General features: G+C 36.4%; 1 protein-coding gene across 46 annotated transcripts in view; it reads left to right on the top strand.

Moving 5' to 3' along the window:
* Positions 1 to 23524, top strand: part of LOC129633627 (craniofacial development protein 2-like) — a 472452-nt gene that overhangs the window by 325264 nt on the left and 123664 nt on the right. For 29 of the 46 annotated variants that reach the window (XR_008705173.1, XR_008705190.1, XR_008705172.1 and 26 more), the window contains one exon: positions 20029 to 20141. The exons of 7 other annotated variants lie outside the window; for them this stretch is intronic. Coding sequence is in view for 18 of the 39 variants with exons in the window: in XM_055555447.1 (XP_055411422.1) it covers positions 20029 to 20141 (113 nt within the window). In the remaining 21 variants the exon portion in view is untranslated. Of the gene's footprint in view, positions 1 to 19028; positions 19109 to 20028; positions 20574 to 21312; positions 22445 to 23524 lie in introns of those variants that run through there. 10 more of the 46 variants (XR_008705189.1, XR_008705187.1, XR_008705185.1 and 7 more) reach the window with 5 other exon arrangements.

The following is a 23524-nucleotide window of genomic DNA, read 5'->3' as shown; positions in this document are numbered from 1 at the left end:
TAGAACCAAATGACACTTTTTCACTCTCTTGGATAAGCAGATTAAGTGTTCTCAAGAATGGATTATTAAGATTATAGATAAAAATATCAAGAATAATTTTGGAATATTTTAAAATGACTAACTTCTCATTGAACTTACAGTAATGAATGACCTATAAGAGTGCAGACTCTAGATCTCAGTTATACTGAGTTAACAAGTATAAATTTAACATTCCTAACTTTAGTATAAATATAACATTTACATTAAGACAGATAAGAGCAAGACTACAGATAAATTATTTTAGTGTTGTAAAATTGCTTAATTTTGAATACACATTACTTAATATAATATCAGATCAGATCAGTCACTCAGTCGTGTCCGACTCTTTGCGACCCCATGAATCGCAGCACGCCAGGCCTCCCTGTCCATCACCAACTCCTGGAGTTCACTCAGACTCACGTCCATCGAGTCAGTGATGCCATCCAGCCATCTCATCCTCTGTCGTCCCCTTCTCCTCCTGCCCCCAATCCCTCCCAGCATCAGAGTCTTTTCCAATGAGTCAACTCTTCGCATGAGGTGGCCAAGGTACTGGAGTTTCAGCTTCAGCATCATTCCTTCCAAAGAAATCCCAGGGCTGATCTCCTTCAGAATGGACTGGTTGGATCTCCTTGCAGTCCAAGGGACTCTCAAGAGTCTTCTCCAACACCACAGTTCAAAAGCATCAATTCTTCAGCGCTCAGCCTTCTTCACAGTCCAACTCTCACATCCTACATGACCACAGGAAAAACCATAGCCTTGACTAGACGAACCTTTGTTGGCAAAGTAATGTCTCTGCTTTTGAATATGCTATCTAGGTTGGTCATAACTTTCCTTCCAAGGAGTAATCGCCTTTTAATTTCGTGGCTGCAGTCACCATCTGCAGTGATTTTGGAGCCCAGAAAAATAAAGTCTGACACTGTTTCCACCCTTTCCCCATCTATTTCCCATGAAGTGGTGGCACCGGATGCCATGATCTTCATTTTCCAAATGTTGAGCTTTAAGCCAACTTTTTCACTCTCCACTTTCACTTTCATCAAGAGGCTTTTGAGTTCATCTTTACCTTCTGCCATAAGGGTGGTGTCATCTGCATATCTGAGGTTATTGATATTTCTCCCGGCAATCTTGATTCCAGCTTGTGTTTCTTCCAGTCCAGCGTTTCTCATGATGTACTCTGCATATAAGTTAAATAAGCAGAGTGACAATATACAGCCTTGACAAACTCCTTTTCCTATTTGGAACCATTCTGTTGTTCCATGTCCAGTTCTAACTGTTGCTTCCTGACCTGCATACGAATTTCTCAAGAGGCAGATCAGGTGGTCTGGTATTCCCATCTCTTTCAGAATTTTCCAGTTTATTGTGATCCACACAGTCAAAGGCTTTGGCATAGTCAATAAAGCAGAAATAGATGTTTTTCTGGAACTCTCTTGCTTTTTCAGTGATCCAGCAGATGTTGGCAATTTGATCTCTGGTTCCTCTGCCTTTTTTAAAACCAGCTTGAACATCTGGAAGTTCACAGTTCACTTATTGCTGAAGCCTGGCTTGGAGAATTTTGAGCATTACTTTACCAGCGTGTGAGATGAGTGCAACTGTGCAGTAGTTTGAGCATTCTTTGGCATTGCCTTTCTTTGGGATTGGAATGAAAACTTGCCTTTTCCAGTCCTGTGGCCACTGCTGAGTTTTTCCAAATTTGCTGGCATATTGAGTGCAGCACTTTCACAGCATCATCTTTCAGGATTTGAAAGAGCTCAACTGGAATTCCATCACCTCTGCTAGCTTTGTTCATAGTGATGCTTTCTAAGGCCCACTTGACTTCACATTCCAGGATGTCTGGCTCTAGTGAGTGATCACACCATCGTGATTATCTTGGCCGTGAAGATCTTTTTTGTAGTTTGGTTTTAGAAAAGGCAGAGGAACCAGTGATGAAATTGTCAACATCTGCTGGATCATCAAAAAAGCAAGAGAGTTCCAGAAAAACATCTATTTCTGCTTTATTGACTATGCCAAAGCCTTTGACTGTGTGGATCACAATAAACTGTGGAAAATTCTGACAGAGATGGGAATACCAGACCACCTGACCTGCCTCTTGAGAAACCTGTATGCGGGCCAGAAAGCAAAAGTCAGAACTGGACATGGAATAACAGACTGGTTCCAAATAGGAAAAAGAGTACACCCTGCCTATTTAACTTCTATGCAGAGTACATCACGAGAAACACTGGGCTGGAAGAAGCACAAGCTGGAATCAAGATTGCCGGGAGAAATATCAATAACCTCAGATATGCAGATGACACCACCCTTATGGCAGAAAGTGAAGAGGAACTCAAAATCCTCTTGATGAAGGTGAAAGAGGAGAGTGAAAAGTTGCCTTAAAGCTCAACATTCAGAAAACGAAGATCATGGCATCCGGTCCCATCACTTCATGGGAAATAGATGGGGAAACAGTGGAAACAGTGTCAGACTTTATTTTTTGGGGGCTCTAAAATCAGTGCAGATTGGGACTGCAGCCATGAAATTAAAAGGTGTTTACTCCTTGGAAGGAAAGTTATGACCGACCTAGATAGCATATTCAAAAGCAGAGACATTACTTTGCCAACAAGGGTCTGTCTAGTCAAGGCTATGGTTTTTCCAGTGGTCATGTATGGATGTGAGAGTTGGACTGTGAAGAAGGCTGAGCGCTGAAGAATTGATGCTTTTGAACTGTGGTGTTGGAGAAGACTCTTGAGAGTCCCTTGGACTGCAAGGAGATCCAACCAGTCCATTCTGAAGGAGATCAGCCCTGGGATTTCTTTGGAAGGAATGATGCTAAAGCTGAAACTCCAGTACATTGGCCACCTCATGTGAAGAGTTGACTCATTGGAAAAGACTGATGCTGGGAGGGATTGGGGGCAGGAGGAGAAGGGGACGACAGAGGATGAGATGGCTGGATGGCATCACTGACTCGATGGATGTGAGTCTGAGTGAACTCAGGGAGTTGGTGATGGACAGGGAGGCCTGGCGTGCTGCGATTCATGGGGTCGCAAAGAGTTGGACACGACTGAGCGACTGAACTGAACAGAAATCTGACAGCAATAGATTAATAGCTTTTTCCTATAATAAGAAATTTGAAGGTGACCAGACCATCATTGATGTAGCAATGTTATGATATCAAGGACCCTAACCTTGTCTGACTCCTTCGGCTACCATTCTTAGCATTTGACTTTTCCCATATGGTCACAGGCTGGCTGCTACAGATATCTTATCTGTGTCTCAGGCAGGAGCAAAGAAGAACAAAAGCAAAAAGTACAAACCAGCTAAGTCTTTGCTTTATACCAGGAAAACATCTTTTTTGAAGCTTACTTAGTGGACATTCCCTTGCACCTCACTGATCCAAGCTCTGTTACTGTTTCATTGCTAGCTGCAGAGGAGTTGAGAATCAGTTGTAGCTGAGCTTTGGGCACCTTAACAAAGCCAGGTTTCTACTGGCAAGGAAAGCAAGGAGAACAGATTTTGTGTAGGCAATTTCAAGCTGTGCCAACATGAGCATAGAAGTCAATTGGTAAATGTTACCCTTATCTCATAACACAAAGCAAATATCCCTCCAGGGATTATTTCAGCTGTTTCTAAAAGGAAGATTATTTCACAATTAAAATAATACTTGTTTAATTGCTTTTTCACATGTTTTTCTAGTATAAATTTTGGCTGAAAAACATAGCATCAGCATTAATTATTTTCATGGTATGCACTAAATTTATTCAGAGCACAATTTAGGAAATTCTTGCCTTAAGTTATAGAAATAGTCTATTTTAAATAACAGACATATTCACATTAAGAAAACTCAGAACTTATCTCAGGATTTCTTTAAATCACACCCTCTCTTAGATTAAAAACATTTAATTAAAATTTTAAATATAACTCAGCACCAAGCTTGTGGTATCCTACATAGGACTACAAATTTTCAATTCCAAATTCCAAATGGTTAAATAGTAACACCCTGTATATTTCCTGGAAAAGTTTTCTAAAAACTATTATGTGCACTGTTAATCTGAGTCTTTTTAGTATCTGTTTCATTGTTTTGTCATTGTCCCTGTCTGTCACAAAGTCTCCTTTTACTTTTTCTATAGACGTTAGTCCATTTCCTGAGTGAAATTAATCCTCCTTTCTTGCACTTAATTCTGAATTATTTCATTTTTAAACATAATGCCTATATGAAAATATACAAGCTCATAGTAAAATTTTTAAACATCATGAATATTTATGTTTTAGCTAGTAAAAGTTCTCTCTCATAAGTAACTGTTAATGCAATTTATATTCTTGCAGAGTTTTTGAATGCATATAAAAAAGAGTTTGAAGTAATATCTCATTGTAGGTTTGATGTACATGTCCATGAGGAGCCTGGTAGGCTGCAGTCCATGGGGTCGCGAAGAGTTGGACACGACTGAGCGACTTCACTTTCACTTTTCACTTTCATGCATTGGAGAAGGAAATGGCAACCCACTCCAGTGTTCTTGCCTGGAGAATCCCAGGGACGGGGGGGGGGGGGCCTGGTGGGCTGCCATCTATGGGGTTGCACAGAGTCGGACACGACTGAAGTGACTTAGGAGTAGCAGTCCATCATGATTAGGGGCGGAACACCTTTTCATTTACCTCTGGCCATCTGTTTGTCTTAGAAAAATGTTCAAATCCTCTGCCCATTATTTAATTGAATTGTGTTTTTTTTTTTTAATACTGGATTGTATGAATTCTTTATAAATTTTGGATAATAAACCATTTAAAAACATTTTCCCCCATTCAGTAGGTTGCCTTTTTCTTTTGATGATGACCTTCTATGTTGTGCAAAAGCTTTTTAGTTTGATTAGATCATTTTTGATTGCCTTTCTATTTTTGTTGCCCTTGCCTGAGGAAGGAAACAGACCCAAAAAAGTATATTTGTTAGACTGTTGTCCAAGAGGGTACTGCCTATGTATTCTTTTAGTGATTCTATGGTTTTAGGTTTTAAAATCAATATTTTTAATCTATTTTAAGATTATTTTACGAATGGTGTGAAAAAAATGTTCTAGTTTAATTCTTTTACTTCTAGCTGTTTAGATTCTCAGCATCACTTTTTGAAGAGACTGTCATTTTGCCTTCTATATCCTTGCTTTCTTTGTTATAGATTAATTGAAAATATGTGCATGGATTTATTTCTTGGCTCTCTTCCATTCTGTTGATCTGTGTATCTGTTTTTGTGGCAGTTTCACACTGTTTTGATTATTATAGCTTTGTATTATAGTCTGAAGTCAGGGAGCATTGTATCTCCACCTTTATTCTTTTTTAATATTGCTTTGGTTATTCAGAGCATTTTACCATTGCATAAAAATTCTAGGATTATTCTAGTTCTGTGAAAAATGTCATTGTATTTTGATAGAGTTTTCATTAAATCTGTAGTTTGGTTTGGGTTGTATGGACATTTTAATAATATTAATATTCAAATCCATGAACATGGTTTATCTTTCCGTTTACTAGAATGTTTAACTTCCTTCATCGGTGTTTTACAGTTTTCAGATTACACCTCTTTTACCTGTTAGATTTATTCCTAGATATTTTACTATTTGTGATGCAATTGTAAATAACATTTTAAAAATTTCTCCTTCTGATGGTTCATTATTCATATATAGAAATGCAACAGATTTTGTATATTAATTTTGTATCCTACAATTTTACTGAATTCACTTATTATAATAGATTTTTTTAGGGTTTTTAGTATTTTCTATATTTAGTACCATGCCATTTGTACCTAGTGACAATTTTACTTCTTCCCTTCCAATTTATATGCCTTTTTTTTTTGAATTGTCTGATTATTGTGGCTAGAACTTATAATACCATGCTAAATATAAGTGGCAAGAGTAGGCATCCTTGTATTGTTTCTGATCTTAGAGGGAAAGTGTTCAGTTTTTCATCACTGACTATGATGTTACCCTTGGGTTTGTCATAAATGGCCTTTATTATGTTGAGGTGTGCTTTCCTCTATAGAAAATTTCTTCAGAATTTTTATCACAAATGGATGTTCAGTTTTGTCAAATGCTTTTGCTGCATCTATTGAGATTATGTGGTTTTTGTTCTATACTTTGTTAATGTGGTGTAAAATGTTGCTTGACTTGCAAATGTTGAACCTTCTTTGCATCTCTAGAATAAATCCCTCTTGTATAAAGTATGATCCTTTGAATGTATTATAGCACTTGATTTACTAATATTTTGTTGAGGATTTTTGCATGTATGTTCATCACTGATATTGGCATATATTTTCTTTCTTAGTATGTTTGTTTGATTTTGGTAATGATGGAGTGAGTTGTAAGTGTTCCCTTACCTTTAATTTTTTGGAGTAAGTTGAGAATGATGGGTATTCACTCTTTTATATATTTGGTAGAATTCCTCTGTGCAGCAATCTGGTCCTGTGATTTTACTGTTGGGAGTTTTTTTAACTACTGATTCAGTTTCATTCCTATTGGCAGTCTGTTCAGATTTTTTTTCTTCCCGAATCAGTCTTGGAAATTATATGTTTCTAGGAATTTACTCATTCTAGATTGTCCAATTTGTTAGTATATAATTGTTAATAGTGTTATCTTATGATTATTTGTATTTCTTTGAAATTGGTTATAATTTCTCTTTTTCCATTTCTAAATTTATTTATTTAAATTCTCTTTTCCCCTTGGTAAGTCAGAATATGGTTTATCAACTTAAAAAATTTTTTTTTGGAAAAACAGATCTTAGGGTCACTGATTTTTTTTAAACTATTTCTTTGATCTCTTTTATTTCTGCTTTGATCTTTATTACTTTATTTCTTCTGTTAAGTTTGGGCTTTGTTCTTTTTCTAATTCCTTTAGGTAGAAAGTTGGGTTATTTGATATTTTCTTTCTTGAGGTAGGCCTGTTTCACTATAACTTCACTCTTTAGAACTCTTTTTTTACTGTGTTCATAGATTTTGGATAGATATGCTTATATTTTCATTTGTCCCCATTTTTTTTTTCTCTTTGATTTCATTGTTGACTCATTAGTTTTTAGAAGCATGTTGTTTAGTTATCATGTATTGGTGTATTTTGCAATTTTCTTCCTTTAATTGATCTCTAGTTTCATATCATTCTGATCAGAAAATATGCTTTATATGAATTCAGTTTTCTTAGATTTGTTGAGACGTGTTTTGTGGCCTAGCATATGATCTATTCTGGAGAATGTTCTATATATACTTGAAAAGAATGTGTATTCTGCTGCTTTTGGATGGAATGTTTTATATATATGTGTATGTGTGCATGTGTGTGTGTGTATATATAAATATATTCATCTGTGTGTGTGCATGTGTGTGTGTAAGGCCACTGGTTCCTTATTAATTTTCTGTCTTGATGATCTATACATTGATGTAAGTGGGGTATTAGTCCCTTACTATTATTTCATTGTTGTCTATTTCTCCCATAATATCTATTAATATTTGCTTTATATATTTATGTACTCCTTTATTAGGGTTATGTTACATCCTTTCTTTGGATCACTTTATCATTCTATAATACTCTTTATCTTTTGTTGTAGACTTTGTTTTAAAGTCTGTTTTGTCTGATATAAGTATTTTTACCCCAGCTTTATTTTCATTTGCACTTGTATGCAATACCCTTTTTTATACCCTCATTTTTAGTCTCTGTGTTTTTTAACTCTGATGCTCTCTCTCATAGGCAGCATATAGATAGCTATGTCTTTTGACTGGAGCACTCAGTTCATTTACATTTTATTGGGCTATAGTAGTTTTACAATGTTGTGGTAGTTTCGGTTGTGCAATGAAGTGAATCAGCTATATATATATACATACACACACACACACACACACACACACACACACACCACCCCCTCCCTTGTGTAACTTCCTCCCATTCCCCTCCCCACCCAGTCCCATCCCTCTAGGTCATCACAGAGCACTGATCTGAACTTCCAAGTTCCCACTAGGTGTCCATTTTACACACGGCAGTGCACATACATCAGTCCCAATCTCCCAGTTCATCCACTCACCCTGTGCCTGCATGTCCTCTATGTCTACATCTCTATTTCTGCCCTGCAAATAGCTTCATCTGTCACATTCTAATTTCCACATATGTACATTAATGTGTGATATTTGTTTTTATATTTGTGACATTTCAATTTGTAATTGATAATTGATACTGCAATTTTGTTCCTTATTTTCTGGTTGTTTTTGTAATTCTTCTCTTTTCTTCTAGTCTCTTATTTTTCAGTTTGATTTTCTTTTGTGTTATTTTTGGGTCCTTTCTCCTTGTTTTTTAGGGGCATCTATTGCAGAGTTTGGTTTGTGATTCATACACATCATGAGCTTTATATGCATTAACCTATATATCTATAGCTAATATATATATATCTATATGGTTGTTTTAAATTTATAGCTATCCAAGTAGAAACACTGTCTAATAGGTCTACATTTTATGCTTCCCTCTAAAATTTTAGGTTTTTAATGTCATATTTTACACCTTTATATATGTATTTCATCTGTTTATTGTAGATGATTTTATAGATTTTGTCTTTTACCCTGTGTATTAGCTTTTTTAAGTTTTGATCTACTGACTTTACTATCAGTTCAGTTCAGTTCAGTTGCCAGTCATGTTTGACTCTTTGCGATGACAAGAATTGTAGCACCCCAGGCCTCCCTGTCCATCACCAACTCCTGACGTTCACTCAAACTCATGTCCATCAAGTCAGTGATGCCATCCAGCCATCTCATCCTCTGTTGTCACCTTCTCCTCCTGCCCCCAATCCCTCCCAGCATCAGAGTCCTTTCCAATAAGTCAACTGTTTGCATCAGGTGGCCAAAGTATTCGAGTTTCAGCTTTAGCATCAGTCCTTCCAAAGAACACCCAGGACTGATCTCCTTTAGAATGGACTGTTTGGATCTCCTTGCAGTCCAAGGGATCTCAAGAGTCTTCTCCAACACCACAGTTCAAAAGCATCAATTCTTCCGCACTTAGCCTTCTTCACAGTCCAACTCTCACATCCATACATGACCACTGGAAAAACCATAGCCTTGACTAGACGGACCCTTGTTGGCATAGTAATGTCTCTGCTTTTGAATATGCTATCTAGGTTGGTCATAACTTTCCTTCCAAGGAATAAGCATCTTTTAATTTCATGGCTGCAATCACCATCTGCAGTGATTATGGAGCCCCAAAAAATAAAGTCTGAGAGTATTTCCACTGTTTCCCCATCTATTTCCCATGAAGTGTTGGGACCGGATGCCATGATATTTGTTTTCTGAATGTTGAGCTTTAAGCCAACTTTTTCACTCTCCTCTTTCACTTTCATCAAGAGGATTTTTGGTTCCTCTTCACTTTCTGCCATAAGGGTGGTGTCATCTGCATATCTGAGGTTTTTGATATTTCTCCCAGCAATCTTGATTCCAGCTTGTGCTTCTTCCAGCCCAGCGTTTTTCATGATGTACTCTGCATATAAGTTAAATAAGCAGGGTGACAGTATACAGCCTTGACGTACTCCTTTTCCTATTTGGAACCAGTCTGTAGTTCTATGTCCAGTTCTAACTGTTGCTTCCTGACCTGCATACGAAGTTCTCAAGAGGCAGGTCAGGTGGTCTGGTATTCCCATCTCTGTCAGAATTTTCCACAGTTTATGTGATCCACACAGTCAAAGGCTTTGGCATAGTCAATAAAGCAGAAATAGATGTTTTTCTGGACTCTCTTGCTTTTTCCATGACCCAGTGGATGTTGGCAATTTGATCTCTGGTTCCTCTGCCTTTTCTAAAACCATCTTGAACATCAGAAAGTTCACGGTTCATGTATTGCTGAAGCCTGGCTTCAGGAGAATTTTGAGCATGACTTTACTAGTGAGATGAGTGCAATTGTGTGGTAGTTTGAGCATTCTCTGGCATTGCCTTTCTTTGGGATTGGGATGAAAACAGACTTTTTCCAGTCCTGTGGCCACTGCTGAGTTTTCCAAATTTGCTGGCATATTGAGTGCAGCACTTTCACAGCATCATCTTTCAGGATTTGAAATAGCTCCACTGGAATTCCATCACCTCCACTAGCTTTGTTCTTAGTGATGTTTTCTAAGGCCCACTTGATTTCACATTCCAGGATGTCTGGCTCTAGGTGAGTGATCCGTCGTGATTATCTTGGTTGTGTAGATTTTTTTTGTACAGTTCTATTGTGTATTCTTGCCACCTCTTAATATCTTCTGCTTCTGTTAGGTCCATACCATTTCTGTCCTTTATAGAGCCCATCTTTGCATGAAATGTTCCCTTGGAATCTCTAATTTTCTTGAAGGTATCTCTAATTTTCTCTAGTCTTTCTCATTCTGTTGTTTTCCTCTCTTTCTCCACTGGAGAAGGGAATGGCAAACCACTTCAGTATTCTTGCCTTGAGAACCCCATGAACAGTATGAAAAGGCAAAATGATAGGATACTGAAATGGGAACTCCCCAGGTCAGTAAGTGCCCTATATGCTACTGGAGATCAGTGGAGAAATAACTCCAGAGAGAATGAAGGGATGGAGCCAAAGCAAAAACAATACCCAGTTGTAGATGTGACTGGTGATAGAAGCAAGGTTGATGCTGTAAAGAGCAATATTGCATAGGAACCTGGAATGTCAGGTCCATGAATCAAGGCAAATTGGAAGTGATCAAACAGGAGGTGGCAAGAGTGAATGTCGACATTCCAGGAATCAGCAAACTAAAATGCACTGCAATGGGTGAAATTAACTCAGATGACCATTATATCTACTACTGTGGGCAGGAATTCCTTAGAAGAAATGGAGTAGCCATCATGGTCAACAAAAGATTCCGAAATGCAGTACTTGGATGCAATCTCAAAACCGAATGATCTCTGTTTGTTTCCAAGGCAAACCATTCAGTATCACGGTAATCCAAGCCTATGCCCCAACCAGTAACGCTGAAGAAGCTGAAGTTGAATGGTTCTATGAAGACCTAAAAGACCTTTTAGAACTAACACCCAAAAAAGATGTGCTTTTCACTATAGGGGACTGGAATGCAAAAGTAGGAAGTCAAGAAACACCTTGACTTAACAGGCAAATTATGCCTTGGTGTATGGAATGAAGCAGGGCAAAGGCTAATAGAGTTTTGCCAAGAGAACGCACTGGTCATAGCAAACACCCTCTTCCAACAACACAAGAGGAGCCTCTACACATGGACATCACCAGATGGTCAACACTGTAATCAGATTGTTTATATTCTTTTCAGCCAAAGATGGAGAAGCTCTATACAGTCAGCAAAAACAAGACCAGGAGCTGACTGTGGCTCAGATCATGAACTCCTTATTGCCAAATTCAGACTGAAATTGAAGAAAGTAGGGAAAACCACTAGACCATTCAGGTATAACCTAAATCAAATCCCTTATGACTATACAGTGGAAGAGAAAAATAGATTTAAGGGACTAGATCTAATAGAGTGCCTGATGAACTATGGACGGAGGTTCGTGACATTGTACAGGAGACAGGTATCAAGACCATCACCATGGAAAAGAAATGCAAAAAAGCAAAATGGCTGTCTGGGGAGGCCTTACAAATAGTTGTGAAAACAAGGGAAGTGAAAAGGAAAGATATAAGCATCTGAATGCAAAGAATAGCAAGGAGAGATAAGAAAGCCTTCCTCAGAGATCAATGCAAAGAAATAGAGGAAAACAACAGAATGGGAAAGACTTTACTATATAATTACCATTTTTTCTTCATTTATTTTCCTTCTTGCTGTTTATGGTTCTTTCTTTTTTGCTTAAAGAACATACTTTAATATTCCTTGTAAGACTGGTTCAGTGATGATGAACTCTTAGTTTTTGCTTGTCTGAGAATTCTACCTCAGTGGGTAGAGTATCCTTAGTTGTATGATTTTTTCTTTCAGCTCTTTTAAAATATCATAGCTTGTTCTTTGGTCCTGCAAAGTTTCTGCTGAAAAAAAAATCAGCTAATAGTCTTATGGGCATTCACTTTTCTGTGATTTTTTATTTTCTTGCTGCCTTTAAAATTATCTTTAATGTTTGCCATTGTAATTATGTGTCTTGGTGTGGGTCTCTTTTGGTTCATCTTGTTTGGGACTCTGATTTCTGGCCCTGGATACCTATTTCCTTTCTCAGGTTAAGGAAGTTTTCAGTCATGATTTTATCTAATACATTTTCTGTCTCTTTCCTCTCTCTTCTCCTTCTAGGACACCTATAATGCAAATGTTAGTATGTTCAGTGTTGTCTTGGAGGGCTCTCAAACTAGCCTCATAAAATTGTTTCTCTTATTGTTGTTGTAATCCTGTGATTTCCGCTGTTCTCTCCTCCAGGTTGTATATGTGTTCTTTTGTATCACCTCATATGCTGTTAATTATTTATAGTGTGTTTTTTATTTCCATTACTGTATTTTGCAGCCCAAATTGGTTTCTTTTTATATTTTCTGATTATTTGTTCTGTGTTCCTTTGTTCTCCCAATGAGCATGAGTATTTATCTATATATTTCATTGAACTCATTATTAAGTCTGTGTCTTTTGATTGGAGCATTTAATCCATTTATATTTAAAGTAATTATGAATATATATGTTCCTATTGCCATTTTCTTAATTGTTTGGGGTGGATTTTGTAGATTTCTTTCTTCTCTTGTATTTTTTGACTATATAAATCCCTTTAACATTTGTTGTAAAGCTGGTTTGCTGGTACTGAATTCTCTTAACTTTTGCTTATCTGAAATGCTTTTTATTTCTCCATCAATTTTGAATGAGATCCTTGCTGGGTACAGTAATCTTGGTTGTATATTTTTCCCTTTCAGTACTTTAAATATGTCCTGCCATTCCCTTCTGGCCTGCAGAGTTTCTGCTGAAAGATCAGCTGTTACACACATGGGGTTTTCCTTATATGTTACTTGGTGCTTCTCCCTTGTTGCTTTTAATATTCTTTCTTTGTGTTTAATCTTTGTTAGTTTAATTAGTATGTGTCTTGGCCTGTTTCTCCATAGGTTTATCCTGTATGGGACTCTTTGTGCCTCTTGGACTTGATTGACTCCTTTTCCATGTTGGGGAAATTTTTAAGTTTAATCTCTTGAAAAATTTTCTCATACACATTATTTTTCTCTTCTTCTTCTGGGATCCCTATAATTCAGATCTTGGTGTGTTTGATATTGTCCCAGAGGTCTCTGAGACTATCTTCAGTTCTTTTCATTCTTTTTACTTTATTCTGCTCTTCAGAAGTTATTTCCACCATTTATCTTCCAGCTCACTGATCCGTTCTTCTGCTTTAGATATTCTGCTATTGTTACCTTCTAGAGTATTTTTAATTTCAGTAATTGTGCTGTTTGTCTCTGTATGCTTACTCTTTAATTCTTTTAAGTATTTGTTAATTGATTCTTGCATTTTCTCCATTTGTTTTCAAGGTTTTTTTTTTTTTTTTTTTTTTATCTTTACCATCATTATTCTGAATTCTTTTTCAGGTAGTTTCCCTGTTTCCTCTTCATTTATTTGGACTTCTGTGTTTCTAGTTTCTTCCTTCATTTGTGTAGTATTTTATGCCTTTTCATTATTATTAGTATTATTTTTAACTTACTGTGTTTGAGGTCTCCTTTTCCCAGCCTTCGAGGTTGAAGTCTTTCTTCCTTTTGGTTTCTGCTCTCCTAAGGTTGGTCCAGTGGTATTTGTAAGCTTCCTATAGGGTGAGATTTGTGCTGAGTTTTTGTTTGTTTGTTTTTCCTCTGATGGGCAAGACTGAGTGAGGTGGTAATCCTGTCTGCTGATGACTGGGTTTGTATTTCTGTTTTGTTATTTAGATGGGGCATCCTGTACAGGGTGCAATAGTGGTTGGGTGATGCCTGGTCTTGTATTCAAGTGGTTTCCTTAGTGTATTTGAGACTCCTTAACTTAGTTCTCTGGTAGTCTAGGGTCTTGGAGTCAGTGCTCCCACTCCCTAAGCTCAAGGCTTGATCTCTGGTCAGGAATGAAGATTCCACAAGTGGTTTATTATGGCATTAAGTCAGATTAAAACAAATACTCAAAAATGAGAAACGAATGATGAACCCCAGACAAATGGCAGTTACAAAATAAGGCAAATAATAATTAAAATAATGGAATATACACATAAACATATACACCCATAAGCAAAATCAAAACAGTTCAACAAAAATAAAGTACAATAGATTGACCCGGTGAACAAAGGAAACCAAAAATTCTATCTGCCAGGAAAACTAAGTAAAGCACAAACTGAAAACAAAACTAAAGCAAGGTGCCAACAGGGGAATAAAGCAATGATTATAGAACTCACAAATATGTTGAGAGGAAAGGAAAGAAAGAAAAGAAAGGAAAGATAGATATGCAAAGTTAAACAGAGGTAGATAAAGAAGATTTATATACATTAAAGGTTAACTGCAAGGGGAAAAGAACAGTAGGAAAAGCAAACAAAGGAATAAATGTAGAAAAAATAATAGGTTTAAAAATTAAAAGTTAAATTTAAAAAAAGAGAGAGAAAAAAATGGAAAATTCTCCAGAACTGCAAAAGCCCAACACAGAGGCAGTGGTTTATAACAATAAAAAATGTGACAGACTGATTAAGAAAAGAGAAGAAAAAGAAGCTCAAAAGCTTAATTAGATTTCATAGTGTCAATAAAATCGACAACTACAAGTGGGGGGCGGAGGGACAAAAATCCAAAAGAATCTACAGAACGAGACAAAACATAAGAATAATAAATGTTTTTCTTGAGTCACTGCTGTCAGAATCCTTTCCCTTGCTGAGAGTGAGTCTGCCTCACCTCCCTAGGATGCCCTTCAGCACTGTGCTTAGCTCTGGACCTGCTGTGAGGACAGCTCAGATTCTAATCTGGTCCTACTCCTTTGTGTTCTTGCTTCCAATGTCTGCAGCTATCAGAATTAGTATGTTTTCTTTTGTGGGAGTTCTCAATGACTTTTTATATACTCCATAGATACAGAGTCTGCCTAGTTGATCATGTGGATTTAATCTTCAGCTTGTACAGCTGGTAGGAAGGTTTTGGGTCTTCTTCCTTAGGAACACTGTCCTGGGCTTCAATTTTAGTTTTATTTCCACCTCTGCATGTGGGTCAACCACTGGGGTTTGCTCCTGGGGCTGCCCTGGAGGATTTGGGTTTGTCCCTGTGAGGGCCAGGTGTGGAGGTAGTACAGCTTCTTGGGTCACAGGGGTTCTGGCAGCGCTAGGTACTCAGGGGAGTTGGCGGCTAGGGCAGCAGGAAATGTAGAGGGGTATGGCAACCAGTACTGGCCAATACACTCCTGTATTCTTGCTTGGAGAAGCCCTTCCCTGACAGAGAAGCCCGGCAGGCCATAGTCTACAGGGTCACAAAGAGTTGGACACTACCGAAGCAACCCTGCGTGCATAGACATGAGACTTTTTCTGCCTCTGGCAGCTCTGCCCCACTGAGAATTGAGAATGAAGGTGGCACAGCTGCTTGGCTTGTGGGGACCCTGGTGGCGCCAAGTGTGCAGGGACACGGACTGCCTCTGCCACAGTAGTTATGGCCCTATCAGAGTCTTTTTTCAAACCTCTTGTAGCTGGTGATCAGAAGTCCTCTTTGGCCAGTCTTTCTCCATAGCTCTGCCCATTCAGGCACTTAGAGGGCTCCCTTGCCTCAGGTCCTTCTCTGTTGTTCGGCTTGTCAGGCACGTATAGGGGCACGCTGTATGGGTTCTACTCTGTAGTTCAGTGCTTCAGGCAGTTTGACGGGCCAGCCTCTCTATTGTTCAGCTGCTGATGCTGGAGTGTTGGGGGAGAGAGGCTATCATGATGGCTCCATTCCCTATGCCTGACTCAGCAGTATCGCCTTCCTTTCATGGCTGCCCAGCTTTCCTCCACAAGCATTTCCCACCACAATCTGCTCCATCTTATCCCTTTAATCCATCTCTCCACAGTCAACAGCAGCACTCACCCTGGGATTGCTCCACAATACCTTAACTCCAGCTTCCAGCTGCTGCGCCTTCCCTGTCTGGGGTGTGTATGGTTTCCCAGGGGATCTGCCTCCCTGTCTGGGGTGTGTATGGCTGCTGCAAGGACTGTCTGATTCTCATTCCATTTAGGCTACCACAGATCAGCTGTTTCACTCTCAGCCTTAAATGTTTCTCCTCTGACTCAGACAATTGCCCCAATGTGGGGATCAGACCCCTGCTTCACTTCCCTGACCCGCGAAGGGCAGGTCCAGTCCTATTAACACTCCTGTTTTTCCCCCTAGTTCCTTCATCCTACCAAGTTTTGCGTGGGTCTATATATTTTTTACCCTGGTCAGGTACTCCTGCCCTCTCCCAGCAGGTGTTCGGCATGCACTTCTGTGTCTGAGGGCGTATTCCTGATGTATCCATGGGGAGAGACGTACTCCACATCCAGCTACTCCTCTGCCATCTTTTTCTCTCTCTATGTGCAACTTTTATGTCATGTTTTAAACAACACCATCACCTATCTAAGGGGTGAACACAGAGCACAGCATTTGTAATTGGATTGCTTAGGTATCTAGAATGCTTCAAAAGCTAGAAAATTTATCTGGAAATTTTTCAGTTTCTTTCTTTCTTTTCTGTTTGTTTTTTTTTTTTTAGTTTTTCTGTAAAGTATTAAGGTTAGGTGACTTGATGAATATCTCAAATTTTGAAGATGAGTATTCTTAATTTAGCAGGTTTTCAGACTTTGATTGAATTTATAAAGAATAAATAAATGAAGGTTTTTTTAAACCTTATTGTGGTCATCATAGTTATAGTATTATGGCAATAAAACAGGATGAAATAAATGCACTTGAACACTTTAAGGTGAAGATTTTGTCAATGAATAGAACATAAAATTCAGTAAATATATATCCTGTTTTATTTTGAAGGAAATTTGTACATAGGTATTCAGTATGCTAGAAAAATTATTTAGAATAGATTGCCTATGTATTGCAAATAATTGTTTCCAATTAATCTTTAGCATTTAAGCATAAGATCTATATTTTTGTTAAAAGTATATACAAATAGAGTTTGAATGCATAAATAAACAAATATCATATTTAGAACAAATTAAATTAGTTTTCCAGATAAAATGATGGCAGTATTCCCGTCTTGACATCAGACCTGTTGGCTTTAACACACAGGACCTAATTTTTATCTGCTGAGCTGAAAATTGCTGTTGGCAGGCAAAAAGAAGCTGGTTTCTTTTCAAAGATACAATTAAATGCTAATTACAAAAATGAATTTAAAGTTACCAGAGGGAACATTTTTTACAAGCCTTATGAAAAGAACTGCTAGACAATACTCAATTAAGACACCAAGAAAGTTCATTTATTCCTGCATTCTATTAGTGGCATATTACTCATAGAGGACATAAAAGGAGGAAGTTAAACTTTTGATTTTCTGCGTTTTTATTTTTGCCTTTTTAGAATGGCCAATCCTGTCTTTCTGTATTTGTTGGTGTTTTCAGTATGCTTCACCTAGCTTTGAATATGAAGCATATAATACTTCTCCTATAAGGAGAAAATAGAGGAAGAATGTTTAGGCTGATAGTTAAAGGGGATAATGCTATTAATAAAGAAACAGATATTTGTTTTGCTTTCAGTGGCATAAACATTATAGACAGAATGAAACAGAAACTCAAACATAGATTTTTAGTCATATTTTATTTCTACTGTATTTCATTGAATGGTGATTTTTGTTATTAAAAATTTGTGTTATTAAAAAATGATAAATTAATTAAAAAAATGTTTGTGAAGAATGGACTGGCTAAGAAGAGTATAGTCTTAAACGTCTCATGTTCATTTATTCATTCATTTAATTTTATATGCAGTCCTTTATTACTACTGATAACCATTAATCTTGCATTTAAATCACCAAGTTCTAATTCTCTCTGTTCCCCATCCTATCTTTTCCCCAACTTGTTACTAAAATTATAGACATATGCAAACAAAAATTAGCTAGTCCAATTTCATATACTCATTTATTGATGTTATTTGGAGTTTTCAGGATTTCAGTAAATGAAGTAAAAACCCTTGATAAAAAAAAGTTTTTGGAGATTAATTTTTGCCTTGTTTCCCAAGGAGTATATGATGAAAAAAATACAAAAAAGATACAAACAAAATTGAACTGATGAACCAACTGCTGGGATTTTAAAAAACATATGTATTTCTATACAATTCAACCACAGTCTTTGAATTTTAAACATGAATCTTTCTCAGCCTGTTGCAATGGAAATGGAGAGTGGAGTCATGGTACTTTCATTTTCTCAGGAGGAGGTCAGTTGGTAGTAAAAACTCATGCAGTTTTCTGTGATTTACTTAGGACAAAATCTATTGAAGAAACTTTAAATTAATGTCATAATCACTTAGAAAAATTTTGGAGAAAATAAATTAGATTGAATAGCATAGTGGTAATTTTATCAGAATCCAGTCAAGAACAAAAGATCCCTCAGGGATTATGAATTTGGGAACATCCTGCCTTTGGCTTTCAACTTTAAATGTTAAAACACAAATGGAAACAAGTCTGAAATAAATGTTCACAGAATATAAATGTGCTTATTTTAGATAAAACAGAAGAAATAAGAAAGTTTACAGCATATTAGCATCTCAAAGATGAAAAGTTGTGAGATAAAAAGTTTAGGAGTTGACATTATAGTTATCATTCACTAAGTGATTAAAATGTTAATGAAATTTTATATATTACCACATAAAATAGTGGCAATATTTTAGGTGGAGAAAGACAGTATATTTAGTCTTCATACAAATGATAATGCAAGTGCCTGGCTCCCCATTTTCAAAATTACTTACCTTTCTCCATCAGTAGGACTGAGCAGTCCAGGTTAGAAAGCAATCTCTCCCTACCTGAGGATTCTCTACAAGGATCAATGAATGTACTCTCAATTGTGCCCAGAGGAGTGTTTAAAAGTTAAAGAAAGAGAAGTGCATCTAAATATGCTTTTAAAGTAGTAGAAATGGGAGTAGTTCATTGTGCACCCAACTTGAGTGAAGCAGGCAGCATCTCTAGAAATCTCTATTTATTCAATTAATATGTACTAAGTGCCCACAATGTGCCATTCACTTTCACAGGCACTGGATTGTACTGGTGAACAAGGAAAAATTTTGTTGCTGGTCTCATGCAAATTATAACTATGTCAGAGAAAATATCTGTGAGTTTTCCTGGGGTCTAAGGTTCTTTTAAAATTTTGATTTATTAAAGCATAATGGGTTTAGTTATTGTATAATGAGATGACACTATTTGACACCATGGCCTTTTTTTTTCTTGGTCTATTACCACTGTGGTGCTTGGGCTTCCCTGTGGCTCACTGATAAAGAATCCTGCAATGCAGGAGACATGGGTTCGATCGCTGGGTCAGGAAGGTCCACTGGAGAAGAAAATGGCAGCGCACTCCAGTATTCTTGCCAGGGAAATCCCATGGACACAGGAGCCTGGCGGGCTGCAGTTCATTGGGGTAAAAAAGAGTAGGATATGACTGAGTGACTGAGCAACAGCATACATATATATATATAGTGAGAAAAGGAAACATACATATACATATATTCAGATTTTATCTAATTTAAATGCATAATTCATGCTTTTATCTAGACAGCAACAGTAACTATGGTATTTATAATAAACAACATAATCATCTTATCCAAAGGAGCCTAATGTGACTACTTATTATTGCCTTCTGCAACCACAATGTAGCTTATCTGGGTACTTTCCATTGGACATACACAGATTAAAATCTGGAGATTATAATTGAACCAATCCTTTAAGAAATACTGTGCTTTCTCTAAAGAGAACAAAAATCCTTCAGCTTTCCCTTGGTTTTTAATTCTATCGATAGCAGTTTTTCATTTCAGAAAGACTATCTGGCCAAAGTGAAAGTCAGTTGTGACTCAAACATTGACCAGGTCTCCATTTAATTTTGTGTGTTCATTACATTTTAATCTCCATGATTGTTCATTTTCTCTTTTAAAACTATGTAAAACACTATGACCTCATTTTCTCTGATATATTGAGTTGTTATCAAATGTATAATAGATTCCTCTATCTCATTGTAAAATATACTTTTTTTTTTTTTAGGACTTATCATATTTGTGTTTACTTCTACAACTGCTTGCTGATACCTAATGACCTTTTGGACAATCTCCTGCATTTGATGATTCTGGTCTTTGCTACCCCCAGGTGGATCAATGGTAAAGAATTTACCTGCCAAAGGATGAGACAAGGGTTTGATCCCTGGGTGAGGAAGATCCCAGCCATCTCATCCTCTGTTGTCCCCTTCTCCTCCTGCCCCCAATCCCTCCCAGCATCAGCGTCTTTTCCAATGAGTCAACTCTTCGCATGAGGTGGCCAAAGCATTGGAGTTTCAGCTTTAGCATAGTCCCAGACAATTTCATCATCAAAATGTGAAGTTATAGAATAACTAATACAGAAGTTTTTCCTCTGATCTTATTACATTTTATTAGTCTAACAATCCCAACTATGACTGTTCTTTGACCTCAAGAAGATTTTTAGTCCACAGACCCAATTATTCTCTTCCTATTCATGATTTTTCCCTTAATTCCTTCTGTTTCTACCAAACGTGCTGTCACATGTTTTTAATTACATTTTTGTCATTGCTATTAGGATTTGTCTATTTCTCCTTTTGTCATTTTTCTTGGGAAAATGAAACCAAACATAATATTTAAGAAAACTATTTTCTCCCTCTGATAGTATCTAACCAATTATTTTTTTTTAATTTAATTTAATTTTATTTTTAAACTTTACATAATTGTATTAGTTTTGCCAAATATCAAAATGAATCCACCACAGGTATACATGTGTTCCCCATCTAACCAATTAAACCATGCTGTAGAAAACCACCTAGCAGAGCATGTTGGTAACAACATTTATGAAATCTAAACCATCTATATTCTCAGGGCCCTAAATACAATTTAATATTGAATGCATTTTCTTAGTTAACTTGATCCCCTTAGTCTGCAATGTTGGGAGAACAGATCCAGAGAAACTAAATAAAATTAGGAGTTCCACATGACAAATATGTGGTAGAGAGGAACACAGAAAATAAATGGGTGGTATTGCTGGTTAAAGTTATATACATATAAAATTTTGATAGCTCATTCCAGATTAGTTTCCCTAGAGATGAAGCTATTTCTATTCCTCCCAGTGACTTATGACAGTACTCATTTTCACAACTGTGCCTCTGTTGTGTGTTTGTAACTCATTTTGTATTTCCCAGTCTGAAGGGTGTAAGTGGGTATTTCATTCCTGTTTTTATTTATATCTTTTTATATTATACTGAGATTAATTGCATATTAACATAATCTGTTCATCTCTCTATTGACATTTTTTATTCCATTTCAGGTTTTCAGTGACTTCTTCTGATAACAATTATCAGCTTATAAAAATGATAAAAGCTTATACTTTATGTTTTATTTGAAAAATTAGTAAAGCAGGAAAACTATCTATAATTATACAGCATGGAAATAAACACTTCATTACACTGAAGTGTTTTTACTTCAGTGTAATTACTTCCCATTTTTATTATTAACAATAACAGACATGGAGAACAGACCTATGGACATGAGGGGAGAGGAGGAGGGAGAGGGTGAGATATATGGAGAGAGTAACATGGAAATTTGCAATACAATATGTGAAATAGATAGCCAATGGGAATTTTTTGTATGAATCAGGGAACTCAAACAGGGACTCTCTGACAATCTAGAAGGATGGGATGGAGAGGAGATGGGAGGGAGGGGCCATGGGTATACCTATGGCTGATTCCTGTTGATGTATGACAGAAAACCACAAAATTCTGTAAAACAATTAACCTTCAATTTAAAAAATAAATTTAAATAAAAAATTCAAAATTCAAAAAATAAATAATTTTCATGAAAAAAAAATTGTTACAATTGATGAACCTACATTGTTATCCCTCAGAGTCCACAGTCTATATTAGGATTTGCTCTTGGTGTTTTTACATGCTATAGCTTTTCTATAGTGATAAGTATCCACCTTATGATACCATACAGAATAATTTTATTCTAAAAATCCTGTTCTTCACCTATTCATCCCTCCCTTCCATACTTCCATCTTCTCTGCCTATTGGCAATCACTGATCTTTTTATACTTTCCATAGTTTTGCCTTTTCCAGAATGTCATTATAGTAGTTGGAATCATATAGAATGTAGCTTTTTCAGAATGTCCTTTTTCATTTACTAATATGCATTTAAAGTCTCTCCATGTCTTTCCATGGCTTGATGTTTTATTTCTTTTTAATGCTGAATGGTATCCCATTGTCTATATGTCTTTGTCCTTTCAACCTAGTTCATCTTGGTTGCTTGCAATTGTGTATAAAGCTGCTCTAAAATATCCACGTGCAGATTTTTGTGTGTACGTAGTTTTAAAAGCATTTGTGTAAATACAAAGGAACATGATTCTTGGATCAAATGTAAGAGTACGTTTACTTTAATAAATTGCCAAACTGTCCTCCAAAGTGGCCATATCATTTTACATTCCCAACAGCAATGATGAGAGTTCCTTTGCTCTACATCCTCACCAACATTTCTTAGTATTAGTGTTAGGCATTTTGGACATTCTAATAAGGTTTTATTTTCTTTTATTTTTTTTCCTTTGGTATCTCATTGTTTTAATGTACAATTCCCTACTGATATCATATGGAGAATATTTTCCTATTATTATTTGTCATTGTTTATCTCTTTAGTGAGGTATCTGTTCAGGCATTTAGGCCACATATTAGTCAGGTTCTTTGTATTTTTATTGACTTTTGAGAGTTCTTTGTACATATTGGGTGGGTAACAGTCCTTTATTAGATATGTATCATGCAGATATTTTTTGCTATTCTATAGTTTGTTTTCTCATTACCATGACAATGTCTTTACCAGAACAAATTTTTAAAAACATTTTAATGAAGTCTAGCTTATAAATTTATTTATTTCATAGATTGTACCCTTAGTATTCAGCATAATACTCAAGGCTATATAGATTTTCTGTTAGCTTCTAGGAGTCTTATAGTTTTGCACTTTATGTTGGGGTCTATAATCCATTTTAAGTTAATTTATTAAGGGTATAGGTCTGTGTCTAGGTTCATTTTATTTTGAATGAAGATGTCCAGTTGTCACAGCATCATTTATTGAAAAGCTTCTTTTTTTCTCCATTGTATGGCTTTTGTTCCCTTGTCAAAGATTAATTGGACTATTTATGTGGCTCTATTTCTGGATGCATTTTTTTTTTTCATTAAAATTTCATTTCTTCTATTGGGTTTGCCTAAGTTTATGGACATTTTATGTCTTTTTCACTATCCTGAATGTTCAGTTAATTTCTAACATGCTGCAATCCACAGGGTTGCAAAGAGTCAGATGGGACTTTGTGACTGAATAACAATATCTTTTTTACTTTCCTGAATGTTCAGCTAATTTCTACGTATTCTCCATGTCTTAGATTAAATGCTAGATTGGCTTACATGGTTGGTTCCTATAGTTTTGTGTAATTTATTTCTTTATAAAATTTGTTTTTTTTGTTTTGTTTTGTTTTTTTTTTACTATTAGTTGAGACT

Source organism: Bubalus kerabau, chromosome 19 (assembly GCF_029407905.1).
Source record: "Bubalus kerabau isolate K-KA32 ecotype Philippines breed swamp buffalo chromosome 19, PCC_UOA_SB_1v2, whole genome shotgun sequence".
NCBI lineage: Eukaryota > Metazoa > Chordata > Mammalia > Artiodactyla > Bovidae > Bubalus > Bubalus kerabau.
This window is presented reverse-complemented; position numbering and strand designations above follow the sequence as displayed.